Consider the following 16,408-nt stretch of genomic DNA (forward strand, 5'->3'; position numbering starts at 1 on the left):
CAAGTTAAACCAGTGGTTTGGGTCTAAATAGAAGCACAATTAGTAGAAGTAGTTCAGTTATCTAATACAAGAGAAGCATGGTCAGAAATATTATTGCCCTTTTCTGATCTCTGATTTTATAAAAGTTGATCCATGGATTCAATTTAGGATGCTTCTTATTGTTCTTTAAGATCTATAAACAACACATATTAATGTTAAACGTCCGGCCTTATATTCAAGTGAAAAGTGCTACTGTTACTGCCAATTAAATGTTTTTATTATTATTTTTTCTGACACTGTTTTTATGCTTTTGTACGGTGACCTTGAGTGTCCAGAAAGGCGCCTTTTAAATAAAATGTATTATTATTATTAGTATTATTATTATTATAAATATTTTTATTATTTTCCAGTCCAACAATATAAGGACAGATTTCTGCAAAAGGAGCACATGCATAATAAATACTCGTATAAATATTCCCCAAAAAAAAAAATAAAATTTAAAACAATCCACTGGACTTTGTTTCTTAAGTTTTAAGATATTTCGCTTCCCATCCAAGAAGCTTTTTCTATTTAAAATGTAAATATATCATATAAATCATAAAAATATTATATAAATCATATAAATAAATACTGGAATTTTTTTTTATTACCTCACTGGGAGTTGTGCTATTGTTTTTTTAAAAGATGCTCAAGGGCGCCTCATGTGGTCCATTAGGGCACTACATGTTTGACCCGTGTCCTCAGACCTCATGTCTGCTGTAAAGCAACTAGAGTGACAAACTTTAGCTCTCAAAGTAAGCCAAAAAGAACCAGGATTCACCTTTTTTGTTGCATATCTGCTCACTTTGCTGAACTCTTTTAATTATTTTGAGATTAAGCATTTTAGTGAGGTTAGTTACAGACTCAATCATAAAGGTCAAAGATAAAGCAGCAGTTTTCAACCTTTATTTTTTTTTACCTGGCTACACAAGACTTTTTTGTTGATTTGGTCAAACTTTTGATACAATCAATAACTGTCGAAACTTCTGTCGCTGCAAGTCATGGTTGAAGTTGGGCTTCTAATGTATATTAAAGTGTAAATTCACTCTATGTAGATTGCCAGACTCAGCGTTTTTCCAGCTCTCCCTGTTCAGCTCTGGAAAAGCCCTTAGGCTGCGGTTTGCTAGTTGGTTACGAGCCATATCCACTTCAATGACACTCAGTCCTGCATGTGTGTCTAAAAATGGTGTGATTTCTCATTACGTTGTGGAAATTTGTACCCATGCCCAGAATTTAACGCTTTTGGTACTGCTAAATCTAATTAGGGCCATTATCTAGTGCTGCATGTTTCTACATAACTTCCTTTGTTTCTTCAAGTAGCTCCTGAGTTACTTTGCATATTTGCTTTGTTTACCCTGTCGCAAAGTACTGCATTGTTACTGTTCTAATTGTTATACACAGATTTCCTTGCAAATTCCCTTAAAATGAAGAGACGGTTAGGTTTGTTTAGGTGCATGACTGCTATCAGTAGAGATTTCTAACTGACCAACCTCTTTCTTTCTGTCTGTTCTGGGCTTGATCCCCAGAGAGAGGCTGTTTTCTTGGCCTACTTACACAGAGCTGCCTGTTCGAACTCTGAGACCAAGCTAAGCAGTGCCAGACACTGAACTAAATGATCAGTGAAAACTAAACTCTTTACGGGCTATAGACTGAGTGAGTCATCTTTGACACTAAATTTGTCGACTTTGGATAAATAATCCTGTCCAAATGTCATACTTGTATCATCAACTGAAAATAACCTTGTGTTTTATGTCCTTCTGGCGTGAGCAAAAGCACCAAATGATTTAGAGCACAAAGCAATGAATGATGTCATTATCAAAGTTTTTACCAGTTTTGGTCATAAATGTAAGAAATTATCCCATTATCAAGATTTAAACCAATGATTGATGGAGAAAAAAATAACTATAAACTATTTAGTAATTTATCAGGCTGCCTTTAACATTTAAAATCTGAGTCTTTATGATTGATAGAAAAGATGTTTTCTAACCACCGGATGATGCCTGAAATAAGCTTTCCATAAACTCACCATAAATATAAATAAAGTTTTAAAGTCTAACTGTTTATAATTGTTGTAGAGCTTGTTGGTGGGAAAACTAAGCACTTTTCTGGTGTTTTTATGGATTTAAAGTATTTTTATATACTTAACTTATATATTTTCCCATTATAGTGTCTATATAATCTGAAATACTCCCTGCGAGAAATATAATAAAGCTATTTATATGCATAAACAAGCTATACACTATGGTGTAAGCCGTACTGCTCCACTTGAGAAAGTAAGAATTTAATGTACTCTGCTTTGGATGGTTTGAACTAACTTATTCAGGTTTTTCTTTTTTTATGAGCTGTAAAACTCTGCAGTGAAACAATTTTTATAATAATTTACATCAGTAAAACTCAGTTAGATGATATATGTGTAACAGAGCAGTCGTAAACAGAGGCGTAACCAGAAATTTTTAATAAGGGTGGCCAGGTTATAACCAATGTACAATGAGAGGTGGCCGAAAGCGAATAGACGCCAGAACCTGAGGGTCAATCTATACTGTTTTAATACAAACAACCACAACATCCATATTTTCTAAATAAAGAAAAACTTTATTTTCCTACAGCCTTTGCTAACAAAAAGACACATATATTTAAACATCTGTGCTGATTAATTAAAGGTGTAGAGGACATTTCTGGGGTGAACATCTCCATTAATCCATTACGTCATTGCTTACCCACTTTTTCCAAAAATTGTTCTGCATAAAATGTATATTTATATGTACTAATATCTACATTAAATTGATTTTTAAGTTATTATTAAAGTAGTTATTTGTCTATGATTTCACTGAAGACTCTTAGATAACTTGGAGAGACATAATTTTAAAAATTTAGCTTTTAAAAGAACATGAATTCCGTGTATATCAACTTTAATGTTAGTATTTTGATGTGCATAAACACAGCGTTTTAGTTGTCAAGTCTTATTTAATATATGAAAAATTAAAATGTTTAATAAGTTGGAACATTCCTCTTGATAGTATTACTGCTGCAACCATCTCTATTAGAGGGCGAAAAAAAATGGTAATGGTGGCCACAGGGGTGGCCGATGATTGGCTCCCTGGCCACCCATCTGTGGTCGTAAAACAGGAGTTTGCTATGCTCTCTAAGCTAAAAGGATAACTGCTGATGTTTGAAGTATCTTATTTTACTGATTAGCATCGTAAGCTTTAGTACATAGATGTGTTTCTGTCATTTCTTATAGGAAACACGTATTGTATTACAAGAGCTTGGTGGAAACATTTGAATAGATGTTATGAATTTTGTATGTTTTTTAACCTCTTAAAACCCACCGGGTCGCCGGTTTGCTGGTCAGCCCCCATTTGTTAATGTCTTCAGTCAACCTATTGGCTATATTTGCAGCTGTCTGGCATGAATAATCTTGATGCGAGGTGCCACCCATTATTAATCTAGTGGGAAGTTACCTTAATGTCACATATCCAGCACATTATCTTTAGCTGTTTTAAATCCAAAATGGTTCCAGACATCAGATACAGTCGGTACAGCTTGCTGAGCGTGTTACTTGGGTCGGCATTTGCACACGCCTGCTCATTTGAATGTGAACGTCACGCGCGTCACTATAAAACTAATCGATCTCATTCCCTAAACATCGATTTTGCAAAAATGTAAAGGAATCGATTCAAAATCGATTAAATCGATTTTTTTTTACCCAGCCCTAGTAGTGAACAGAAAACATATTGAAGATTATACAGAAATGCCAAATTTTTAAAAAATTGATGCAAATAAATACATTTTAATTATTTTATGTCCAGGATTTAAAAGGCTAAAGATTTGAATGCTATTCATTTTTTTTTACATAGTTATAGATAGAGCACATCAAATTAATTAACAGCTCTTGTGAGGACCACCAAAATCCTTCTCTTATTGAAAATATCTAAAGATAATGACAAGCATTTACCTCTCTGCATGCCCCAATGATTTGATCAATAACGACGGGTGGGCTTTCACGTTTCCTGAGCTGTTTAACATTGGGCGTGTGTTTCCACGCGTCTGCTACTTTCTGCAAAAGTGTGTGCATCCATTGCAAGGCTTGCACCTGCTCTGCTTGTCCAAACTCCAGAGGCCAGAAAGATGAGATAAAGAGCTTGTTGTCCTCAAAACTGCAGCATCTCCACGGAAACAGGAATACTTGATAGTCAGCAAACTCAGATCTATACTTAGATTTTATCTGACAGTTTTTTTTGTGTGCATGTTTTAATGAGGAAGGATTAATTCACACTCACACACAAACTCCTAAGCGTCCCAGCGTCTTCACTGTTCTCTATTAAACTGAATAGCATTTTAGTTCCAATGGCTGCTTTCCCATCCGGCTCATTTTAACACATTTATCTGACCTCTTTCCCAAGTCCCTGTAGGTTAGCCCTCAGTTAAAAACAGTAAAGAAACAGATTTAAAGAATTTCTGTCAAATTAAAAAAATATCATAAAGTTATTTGCAAATTATCAAAGAAAATCTAAATATCTTTCTGGTAATTCAGAAGATAAAGAGAAACATATTTATTCATTGCATCAGTTTAGGATTAATAACAGCTCAATGAGAATTTTCCATAAACGGATGCCTTAAAGGTGATTAAGTTTACTTTTAATTTAAAAAGTTATTAGTTGTATTCCCTGCTGTTCATAAAATGTTATAAACAAATCGTTCCCTGTCGCCTCAGTGTTGGTATTAACCCCTCTACAGAGACGCTGACATATCTTTATATATCGAACCTGATCAATATGGAGAAAAGTTATGTTGTATTTAGGCATAGAGACACTGTATAGTTAAAACTCTTTTTTACTCATTATTTTGAATAGGTAAATAAAACTCTAATCAGCAATTATAAATGCCAACTGGTAGGAAATCATGATGCATTTTTCCTCCATATCACACAGCTCTAGTTACAGTATAATTGCATCTTAAGGTTTTACTAGAAACATTTTTCTCAGCATCATAATTATAATTTTTAAAATTTGTGAAAACTTTTGACATCTGATGATTTTCTCTTGATTGAATAAAAGATTTAACCTTTTAGGACAGACAGGCAGACAGCCCATAAAGCTACAGAAAGCATTTTTCAATTCAATTTAGTTTTGTAGTTTTAATCTATATAGTATAAATTCACAACACATGTCATCTCACGGCAATTTACAAGCAGATCATTCTGTCAGATTGGTTCAAAGTTTTCTAAGAAAAACCAGCTGATTGCATCGACTCATTGACTCTTTAGAAATCCTTCACAACAAGCATGCTTGTAGCGACAGTAGAGAGAAAAAACTCCCTTCCAACAGGAAGAAACCTCCGTCAGAGTGACTTTGAGATTAGTTAATGCTGTAAAGAGTTTGTAGGGGAAGTAAGAGATGGAAAACAAGCTAACAATATTTTCAATTAATGAAAGATTCTGACAAATACTCATTTATAATTCTCTTAAGCTTGGTCAGTATCAGAATCGCGTTTTGTTGTGCAACCTCACTAACCTCGGCTTAAACTATATTTATTATTATCATTTTAGACGCAGCTATATCACAGCAGGTGACACTGATTGACTTTGTGGCCTGAAAATAATTTGGATTAATTAGCTGCATCACAGAAGGGAATGTGTGAGGAACGTTGAGAGAGAACTGATGGCATTTTGTTGTTTTTTTCTTTCTGGGTTTGCTTTGGTGTTCTTCTTTCCTGATGAAGGCAAATCTGATGCTACGTCAATACACCACCTAAAATATAACAACTAGGATTGCCATTCATAAATAGTTTTTTATTTAAACTCAGAAAATAGAGACAGATTAATCTCCACCAGATTTTTGTTTGAAATGTAATTGGATCTTAATGAGATGTGATCTCATCCTGGGGCTTTGGAAGAGGGACAAAATCACAGACCTTCTACCAGAGATATGGCCAAGCTTAGACAATCAACTATTTTCTCAAAGCATTTTCCTGGTATATAAAGACCAATAGAAGCCAACCATGTATTTAAACGACAGGGTTTATCTTCTGTCCTTTTAATAGAAGCTGAGATTAAAGAATAAATTGCTGTAAAATCCTCATCTCTCTCACTATGATGCAAAGAAAGGGCATCTTCTACATGTTTGTAGATGAATTTTTAGCATCTTATTTAACAAAACTTGATTTTTGTTCCCCATTGATTAAAAAAACATAAACAAAAGTTTATGTATTTTACGTTGTATTTTGCTCAAGATTATGCATTTGAAAAGAAATTCATAAACAAATGTTTATCAGGTTTATTGTCTTATATAAAAGTTAAATTTTTTAATACCAAAATTAATTATCTTCAGTAAATTTAGCATACAGTGATGGTTTAAAGACTATTCATGAAAAAAAAGATAATAAACTAATGTATGAATACAAACACAGGCTGTGTGAGCTTTAAAATCAGAGGAGGTGAAAGCGAGCACGGGTTTCCTCTCATTTCCTGAATATTATTTATTTTCTGTGATGGATGAAAGAGCAACCCAGACATCGCTGTCTGAGAACAGAGCAGACAGGCTGAGCATCGATAAAGGTGGTAGTCATGGGAGAGCAGATGACCACAGGGTTATATCACCCTGGGAAGGAGCGTGGAGTCAGCTGGGAGGTGTCAACAGGCTGCTTCTATCCTTAACATCCCGTGTTCTGAAAGTCCCTGAGAGGTTTTCCCCTCAACTTTACAAAGATTTACGTCTTCCTAACTTCTTAGGCTTTTAGTTCTTAGATGCTGCTCTCCACATTCATTTTTGATGATGAGGAAAAAAGCTTTCGTCTTTCCTTACATTGTCTTCCCCTTTTTAAAGTTGTAGGGAAATTATATTTAAATGTGAACTCATTCTGGCTTAAACATGTATATAAATATACTCTTTATCAGACTATATTGTTCCAAAATTTAGAAAATTTATATTTTTAAGAAAATCCTGTCTTAAAATCTGTGGTATTTTTTCGTTATCTTATTCAGGCGAGTTAGTTATACGTCAGCTTGTACACCTAAATTCAGCCAATCATATATCGAAGGTCATCTGTCAATCCAATTTTTTCAGTCATAGCATCTTGATTCATAAGTCGCAGCTCATAAACGCAACGGTTCAAATAAGTAATAACAATTATTTACTTTACCTCAAGGCAAGGGCTCAAACATGTACGGCTGTAAGCCTTCTACACCAAACCAAGCTTCTGCCGCCCTGGCGTCCTCTTCCACAACATCTTCGTCCCCGCTTTCCTCCTCTAAATAAAAAATGGATGAAGGAGGAGACTCATCCACGACCTCCGACACAAAACTCTCCTCCTCCTGCATGTTTCCGCTGTCCATAGCGTTCCTTGACAGTAAGGCTATGTTCCCACTGCAGCCTGAAGTGACCCAAATCCGATTTTTTGGCCCATATGTGACCTGGATCTGATCTTTTCATGACAGTCTGAACAACACAGATACGATTTTTTCCAATGCGACCCAGGCCGCATGGCTATGTGGTCCTGACTCCGATACGAATCCGATCTTTTCAAATGCGACCTGTGTCTGAACGGCCACGTCGCATTCATCCGACCTGAACTCCAGTAATATCCGACAAAGGTCACTATTCTGCGTCCTGCTACGCAGAAGCGGCAAGAAAAACAACAACAATGGTGGATGATGATGCGGAGAGCAGTATGTTTAACCATATTGAAAAAGTTGAGTTTTTATGGTTGTAAAAGAGCCCTGGATGCACGCCGGCACTGCCATCCATGTTTACTCCCGTAAACAAAGAGCACCCTGGCCTGTGATGCTATTGCGTCCTCTACTGCGCATGGGGGACACTTGCGTTGTATGACTGCAGTTCACACAGGAGATCACATACAAGTCGCATATACTTGGAAATATGAACGGCAACACACAAAAAAAATAAATAAATCAGATTTCGCAAAAAAATTGAGCATCCAGTCAACAATTTAATGCTACTTGATTTTAATGTAATTTCCCATTGGGAACCTACTAGCACTAAGTTGCTAACTGGTTAGCAATTTAGTGCTACTTGGTCCCAATGGAATTTCCCATTGGGAACCTACTAGCACTAAGTTGCTAACTGGTTAGCAAGATGCTTCCGACAAACCGGCTACAACCACTTTGCGAACTTTCTGCCACAATAATCCTGCCCCCGTTGCTAATTAACCAATCAAATTCACTTTATTCACTCGTGTAAAGTCGTGCCCCACTTGGGAGAATTCGGAAATGCAACGGTTGGAACAGCCGCTTCTCTACGACTTAAACATGGTATAAACTTGCCAACATTTTGGGTTGCAGAGATCATTTGTTTTTGTTCCATTTACAATAATTGTTCAGTGCAACTGAACCAGCGTGTAGTCTGCTGTTTTCTTACAGGTCTGTTACTAATTTCTGTTCATCAGAAAGCCATAACTAGCTACAGCTGTGCAGAACGACTAAAGTTGATGCATTTCTTGTCCAACTATTTTTTTTTTTTTAGCAATTTCTATTTCTAATTTGTTCCTGATGAAACCTGTTTCCTTTCCTTCCATCCCCTCACAATGAAAATAGTTACTTCATGTCTTTATTTCCCTTTTTATTGATAGCTGAAAATGTGATTCCAGGCTTATTATCCCGTGTGGAAACGTTTACTTCCATGGCCAAAGTTTGCTGTGAAATCCAAGCTCTTCTGTGTGTATCTGTATTCTAAATGGTTCGGATGCTTAGAATCCTTTAGTGTTTGTAAAGATACAATGAGCCTTACACCAAAACCAAGTTTTTTATTAAGACGTGGCAATTATGATCAGGTTTCTGTCCATCATCGGCAGAATGGGCGCTCTCTTTACAGCAGACAGATGGGATTTCTCTCTGCAGGCTGGACAGGTGTGTGCGTGGGTCTGTGTCTCAGTTTTGAACAAAGGAACCAGAGAGGATGATGTCATCTTTTAACCGTTGTGAGCCTGTTTTAGTGTGGCGGGACCACAAGGAGGGGGGGGTGGCATTCTGAGGTCACCTTTTTAACACGCAAAGGAATGGCTCAGCCACATTTTTAATAATTGAAGCTCCATCTTATGGATGATTGGTTCTGCAACACACCAAAGCTTTCCACATATGTAGACATACTCACACTGGGCCCCTCTGGACAGTACGGGGTTGCAAATGTTTTTTTGTTTTTTTACTTTGGAGACTAATGAAACCTAACCTCAGGAAGGAAAAAATGGCCTTTCTTCATTAGTGTCTGTCATGATGTAATCTGCATCATAGCAGCTGCTTCACTAATCTGTCAGTGTGTGTTAATATGTGACGTGAGAGAAAGTGGATCACATACGATGCTCCTCATGTGGTCTTAACCCTGAAAACTCCCCAAGAGTTCCTGAGATTTGGAGAAAAAAAGTCGACACTCTGAGCGAAAAGCTGAAACTTTTTCTTCTGTTTGCTGTAAAGTTATTGAGCTGGTTTGTCTGGACAAAGAAACTGAAAAATAAATATATATATTTAGGTGTTAACTAATTGTAGAATCAAACACATTCACTTGATTCACTCGTGTAAAGTCGTGCACCACTCGGGAGAATTCGGAAATGCAACGGTTGGAACAGCGGCTTCCCTACAACTTTAAAGATTCATCCTTTATAAGGAATTCAGAATCCTCAATTTTACTGATAGAAATCAGACATTAAGGATCATTAATCCTATTTCCAGATGGAAGTTTAAAGCACAGAGTTACAGATAATTAGCAGAAATATGACATAAATCACTGCCTTGTGGCAAAGATACAAGTGTTTGAAATCATAAACGGTATCTTTGTTTCTGTTGGGAGATCTTTGGGCGTACGGAGTGAATTTTGTTCCACTGTTTTGCAGGCTACAAACTATTTTTTGTAAATGGAAATTTGAAAGAAATGCAATCTATTCAATTTAAAACTTCCTAATCAAAAATGTTTTAAGAGTAACACTGCTGATTTCTAAGATGTGCATTTCCAAAGTTCTCTTTTTCAGATTGATTTTTACTGATTCATATTCTATTCACAAAATCGTATTAAAGAGAATGAAATCTGTAAAATGCGATTTGTAAATCTCAATCTAAAAAAAAGACAAAATTAGAAAAAGAATAGAATTTTAAAGTGTAAAACCTGTGAAAAACAAAAATTAAGGTAGAAAATATTCATTTGAAACAAGAAAATATAAAATAAATGTAACCTAAAAATTAATTTAAGAAAAATTGCTTAATTAAAAAAAAAGGTTTTCAAAGTAACTGTTGCCGTTTTCTCAGATTTTACTTCCTCCAATCATTTTATTTTTGTCAAATTTTTTGTTTAAGTTTTTCAAATTTTTTTTGTTTTTGTTTAGTGTTTTATAAATGCCGTTCTTTTCAAACAACATTTTACGGATCACATTTTCATCCCTTCCTGGGGGTTGTTTCTCTTGGTTTCTATTGGTCTGGGTAGGGCTTTATTTCAACTAAGATCTCTAATGTCCTTTAGACACATCATGGTGAAGGTAGTTTTATCAGATTTAGATAGTAGAGTTTTAATGCTTTTTATTGGAATATTATGGGTTCTTTAAAGATTGTGATTGAGGCTTCTTTTTCATTGGTCATACATTGCTGATTAGTTTGACCTTTAGTCTCAGTTTAAATGTCTGATGGTTGCATTTTAGTTTTTGATGACCTCCTTAATTCATAATAAACACAAGCAAGGTGTGTTTAAAAAAAAAAAAAAAAAAAAAAGCATTAATTTGACAGAAATTTCTCCCTCATGTTGTCTTGTCTGTGACTCGGATTTGTTAATCTGTTTTACAAAGTTCTATGCTGTCCTCCAAAGTCACTGGAATAATGATAGTTGGATGTTTAGAATAGATCTTTTTCTTTCCATCTGTGTTGGTTATGTTATTTTTTTAAGCAATATGTCTTCCTGCCTGCTGCTAAAGTTCCCAGAGTTTAGCACCAGCTCAAATGTGTTCTCCTGTCACTTTGGCAGTTTGTCCCCCTCAGCCTGCCTTGACCTTTTTCGCTAACCCCGCCCTCACATACATCTACACACGCTCTCACACGTCTCCAGTGGCTTAACCCAAATGGTTTAATCTCTCAGCACTCAGGCTGCGGGCCGCACCGGCTGCTCTAGGAGCCGGAGGGCCGGAGGTTCATGTGTCCGAGCCCCCCTTTTCTCTCAAAGAAAGCTGATCATGTGACAGTATAGAGGTATATGAAATGACACGGTCGCACAAACGTGATGCAGACATATTTCCCCTCTTTTTTTCTGGTTGTGGTGACATTTGAGCACTGGTAAAACGATCTAGAAAAAAGTTTACCCTTGATTTGAATAGGTAAATGAGATAGTTTGCCAATGGAATGAGTATTTTTACTCTTTAAATAAGATAATTCGGCAATATGCACTAGAAATAAGACAATCCAATTGTGTTTTTTTTATTTTAAATGTAAATTGTCTTGTTCCATTTGCAAAATGTCTCTTATATCTCCTCAGTTCAAGAACAAATACACTTATTTTAAGAAAAAAATCCTTCTCTAGATTTCAATTCTTTCCAGTGTGGTTAGGCTGTACTGTCTGTCGACCGCTTCTGTCTCTAAATGCATGTTTACTACCTATATTTATCAATGATTTTAAACTTACTATTGATTTTTCTTTTTTTTAGATTAAGTGATAACGTTGCTTTTAACTAAACTTAATTTTTTGGTTTCCTTCTTAGACAGTTTAGTGGAAGATAAAGAGGCATTCACTTTTTGCCGCTCTAGGGGTCGTTAACACTAGACAAGCATGCTGTGTTTTACTGGACTATGTTTTGCGCTCTTTTGCTGTATGCTTATTTTATTTTTATTTCTTTCCTTAAGTCCACACTGAAAACACTGTGTTAAGTCTCTTAAAGAATGCTGAATGTCTGGATGTTCGTCTGTGATTCCCCATGCCATTGTGGCAGAAAATAACTTGTTTTCAATGTGGTTTTTTAGGCTTTACGACCAAATGAATCACTCTGAATGCTTTTTCAGCTCATAAAACTGTCATTCTGGAGGTTTTTTGACTCCTAGCATCAGTCTCCAAAGCTTGGAAATTCATTTCTGGCCCTTGTAAACAAGATGGGAAAAGAAAAAGTGTTTAAAAGTCTCTTTGTTCCATCGATTGCTCTATAATGGAACCATTCAGCTGAAAAATGGGCACACAGATTGAGAAATTATGGGTTTATATTTTTCTCATCCCTTTCTGTTTGTTCTTCTTTTTTCCAGGGTCGACATGTTAAGACGGGACAGCTGGCCGCCATCAAGGTCATGGACGTCACAGAAGTCAGTGAGATCTTTTAGTCTTTTATTGTGAAAAAGTCATTAAACCCAGTGTGCAGTGTGTCCTGGTGATGATGGCTGAACAGAGGGACCTACACTGCTCTGAAACTGTTTAAATATTTTGGAAAGCTGCAAGCTAGTGTTTAAATGATTTTTTTTATAAGTGGTATTAACAGATTTGTTATATCTGATGCTTTCTAATGTTTGCATACAAAAAGGCAGAACATTGTGATTTTAAATGATGCTGTTTCAGGTAAATGAGGCCAAGTTATGCCCATTTATATGGAGTGAATTCTTCTCCTTTATTTTTGCAAAGCAAAGAACAGGTATTCTAGATGGAAATTCTGTAAAAAGAAATCCAGAAATTGAAACATTTAAAAAGGTTTTATTCATATAAGGTTTTGAGAGTAACTTGGCATTTTTTACATTTTTTCCCTTTTTTTTCTATATATTTTTTCCAATGTTATTTTTTAAAAGAGTTTATATTTTACAATTTAATTTTTTCAAATTTTTTTTATTTTATTTTATTTTTTTTTATATGTTCCAGTGGGCCAACCCCTACATCAGCATTTTCTGTGCTCTCATTTGTTAGTTAAAGAGGGTTAAGTTAGCTGCATTTTTTTTAGATCCGCTTTTGTTAAAGGTTTTTCTGGCTGATATTAAATGGAAATACTAAGACTTCCTGCACAAAGACAGAAGGATGGATTCTCCTACCTACCACTGGCAAACACACACACATATATTAGTTAAAAACATTCTTATTGTGTGCGCATCAAGAGCGAGTGTTTTTATTGGGCTTCAAATAAAGAGAATGTGATCAGATCCAATTTACAACAATACAGTTTGTAAAAATCCATCTGAAAACAGGAAATAAAGAATAATGATTTAGAAATAATAAATCTGCAAAGAATTCAAAATTAAACAATTAAAACATTAAAATATATATTTTTTGAAATATCAAAATCTAAGAAAACAGCAGATTTCTTTGTTTTTTTAGCTTTATTTCTTTATTACATTTGTTTTTTTTTATTTTAATCTACAAAATATGTTCTTCGCTCTCTATATAAGATATAATTCCTGTTGAGATTAAAACATTACATCAGAACAATACAAACCCTTTTTTGGTACAGATTTCTTGGTTTATTGAAATATACATGTAGTAGCTGTTTAAAGTTAGTATTAGAAAAAAAAAATCTTAATCAGACATAAAAGCCTAAAATATTCCAATTTACTAGATATGACTGTGCAGCTTGGAATAACCTCATGGCAATGTGCATTTCAGGAAGTAGACGGACCCTGAGTCAGAGAGACAGATCTGTTTTAGTCCAATATGTGTGAATAACCGCAGGACAAAGACTAAAAACTGAATAAAAACTGTAAAAAACTGGCTGTAGCAGTTAAAAGGGAATGGGTCCTGTACCAAAATGGCGGGAAGGTCAATTAAAACAAGCCAGCAAAGCAAAATAATGGAAACAGAGACAACGACCCTCATTGTTGGAGACTTTATTCTAAAGAAATCATATTTAGTATTTGGTCATTATTTTGTTACCTTATATTTTGCCAAAAAGCGAGAAAGCTTGAAAACAATGAAACACCATCCTAACTGTCCTGTAGCTGTTCTGCAAGAAAGGACTGGTGACTTTTATAATGTGTAAATACTGAAGCAACAACACAAGACATCAGGCAATAATTAAATAGGCAAGGGCTTTTAGGAAAATCCAAACCATATAATCTTGAGCAAAAGAAATATGGCTTTATGGTATCATGGTTATAATTTAAGCTCCTTTCCTGAAATCTCTAAATTAGAGAAAATAAGAAAAAATAAAATGCTTGCTAAATTGTGGGTTGATCTTCAGTACTCTCTATAGTCAGTTAACTCCAAACAGTCTGCCTCAGTAACATGGTGGTATTTTTGTCACTCAATGCTAAGGTAGCTGTTTATTTAAAAAAAACATCTTTACCTTGATTTGATCAAATAGTGTGAGGTCATGCTCCTGCCAGATAAGCATATTAGCTATGTTCCTTCCTCTGGCTTGTCAGGATTATTATTATTGATGATGTGTGAGCCGGTGGTGAGGCTGAAAGCATGTAGAAGCAGCATTACCATATAGGTGACTGTAATGCGTTACGTAGAGTAGTACATTAGTGCGCACATCTCTAAGCAGGGTGAAATTTGGACCAGTCCCCTCCTTAAGTTATCATCTCACCTGTAGAGCTAGCAACTATAATGATTAGGTGAAGCCAATGTAAAACTCTGAAGTTTAATAAAGCGTATTTGAGTAAAGCTCTACCAAAGCTGTCAGAAGGAACTGGACACATCCATTTGTGAGCAGCTTGTCAAGGGAAACTTAAAAAGTGTTACTCGTAATAATACAGTTTAAAGTAATACTACTAAATATTAAGGAAATGCATGTAGATGCCTAATTTAGAAGAACAAAAAACATTTTAGTAGTCAAGCGATACAAATAAGAAAACTTTTGTTTAATTTATTGTCAACCATTGGTAAACCCTGGCCTGACGTAGTCCGACTCAATTCTAGTCAGAATATGAGTCTGATACTGCTCCATAGAGCTGTGATTATGGGGCGTGTTTCGAACGAACCAGAAAAAAAAATTGCCTCTGCACTCAATTGGATAGACCTACAACCAATAAGAGCAACGGAGTGCGTGACGTATGTTAAGCGACGCATAGTTGTTGTCAACAAAAATCAAAGCGTGCAGTTGCACGCCTAGAATAAGAAGATGAGACTTGATCGCGTTTCTCTGTTCCTCTTTTAAAATTAATTTGCTGTCGATATCTTCTAGAACAGACCTAATAGCAGAATCTACACACCTCAACTCTCTAGCGGCAGCCATTGTTGTTGTCACCCAAGCGCGCTTTGGTGACGTGGTTGATTACGTCACTGTTGATCATCTGTCCATCATCGTATAAAGCCCGCCCCGACAATTTGATTGGCCCGCCAGATATTGTGCGAGCATACTCCCGCTACTATTGAGCAATGCCAGACCGAACTTCCTGACCTCAAACATTGTGGGCGGGACTAAGGTCGGAATGGCACCCAGGCTAGGTAAACCCCCCCAGAAAAAATGTAGATCTTTTTAAATATTTGCTTTAAATTCCCCTTAATAGACAACTCAGGGAATAATAGTCTAGAGAACATGTTTCTATGACAGATCTGTTTTTGTTGTCCATTCAGCCTTCCTGTTATCAGATGAATAGCTTGCTCTCTCTTGCAGCTGCAGTGCGCCACAGAAAAGGCCTCAACTTGTCATTTATGTGTGACCTATTTTTCTAAATGGCTCATTGGTGCTTAAGAGCCTTTACTCAGTAACAGAAGCCACACTGAAGAGTGTTTTTGTCAATGCTACTTGGTTGTGCTCAGCGAGCTAACACCACGATTAATAAAACACTGTATTATTGAGCTTCGAGCTGCTGGTCAGGGCTAATCAAGCTGGAAATGGAGGCTTAAGAGACTAAATCAGATTATTTCTGAGAAAATGTAGAATATTCAGCTATAGCTGAAAACTGTTGAGTGTTTTTCCCTTTATCTAGGATGAACACCTCTTGCATTATGTGTTGAAGCTTGAATATTTGCTTCTTCTGCAGCTTTCCCTGCCTTTATTTCCATCCCTGGTGATTTTCCTTTGACTGCAGCCTGACACACCTCCAGGTAGACAACTGCCTAAGCAGTTTGAGCCTTCAGCCGAGACTTTAACATGCAGGAATATATTTTGCTTGAAGATGAAGATGAACATGTTATCTAAAAAACGATAATGAAATCATAAAGGAGTATTTCGTTTAAAGTTCCTATAGTTTTTTTATTTAGCTTTCCTCACCAATGAAGTTACCCCAGCTGGAGCTGTCCACTTAATTTCTGCCTCCTCTTGTTGTTTCTGTCAGACAAAATTCACAGCTTTAACAAATGTTAAAGTCACATGCCAGATTTTAGAAGCCATGCTTAGAAATCCACTTGGTAAAATCCACTGATAAAATGCTAAAAAAAATAAAACCCACCAGGACAATAGGAGGGAGAGTCTTCCCATGGCTGGCCGGCGTTCTGTCAGATCAGCATACCCATAGTTAATATGCATGCGCAAGATGTCAGACTTGCATACAAGTATA

At 35.9% G+C, this 16,408-nt stretch overlaps 1 protein-coding gene across 8 annotated transcripts in view; it reads left to right on the forward strand.

Moving 5' to 3' along the window:
* The window catches only part of LOC107101754 (mitogen-activated protein kinase kinase kinase kinase 4-like), a 145,579-nt gene that overhangs the window by 49,100 nt on the left and 80,071 nt on the right, over nt 1–16,408 (forward strand). For all 8 annotated transcript variants that reach the window (XM_015400787.1, XM_015400790.1, XM_015400788.1 and 5 more), the window contains exon 3: nt 12,233–12,289. In XM_015400787.1, the coding sequence (XP_015256273.1) occupies nt 12,233–12,289 (57 nt within the window). The remainder of the gene's footprint in view (nt 1–12,232; nt 12,290–16,408) is intronic.

This window comes from Cyprinodon variegatus, unplaced genomic scaffold, assembly GCF_000732505.1.
Source record: "Cyprinodon variegatus isolate N-32 unplaced genomic scaffold, C_variegatus-1.0 Scaffold1147, whole genome shotgun sequence".
In the NCBI taxonomy this organism is placed as follows: Eukaryota; Metazoa; Chordata; class Actinopteri; order Cyprinodontiformes; family Cyprinodontidae; genus Cyprinodon; species Cyprinodon variegatus.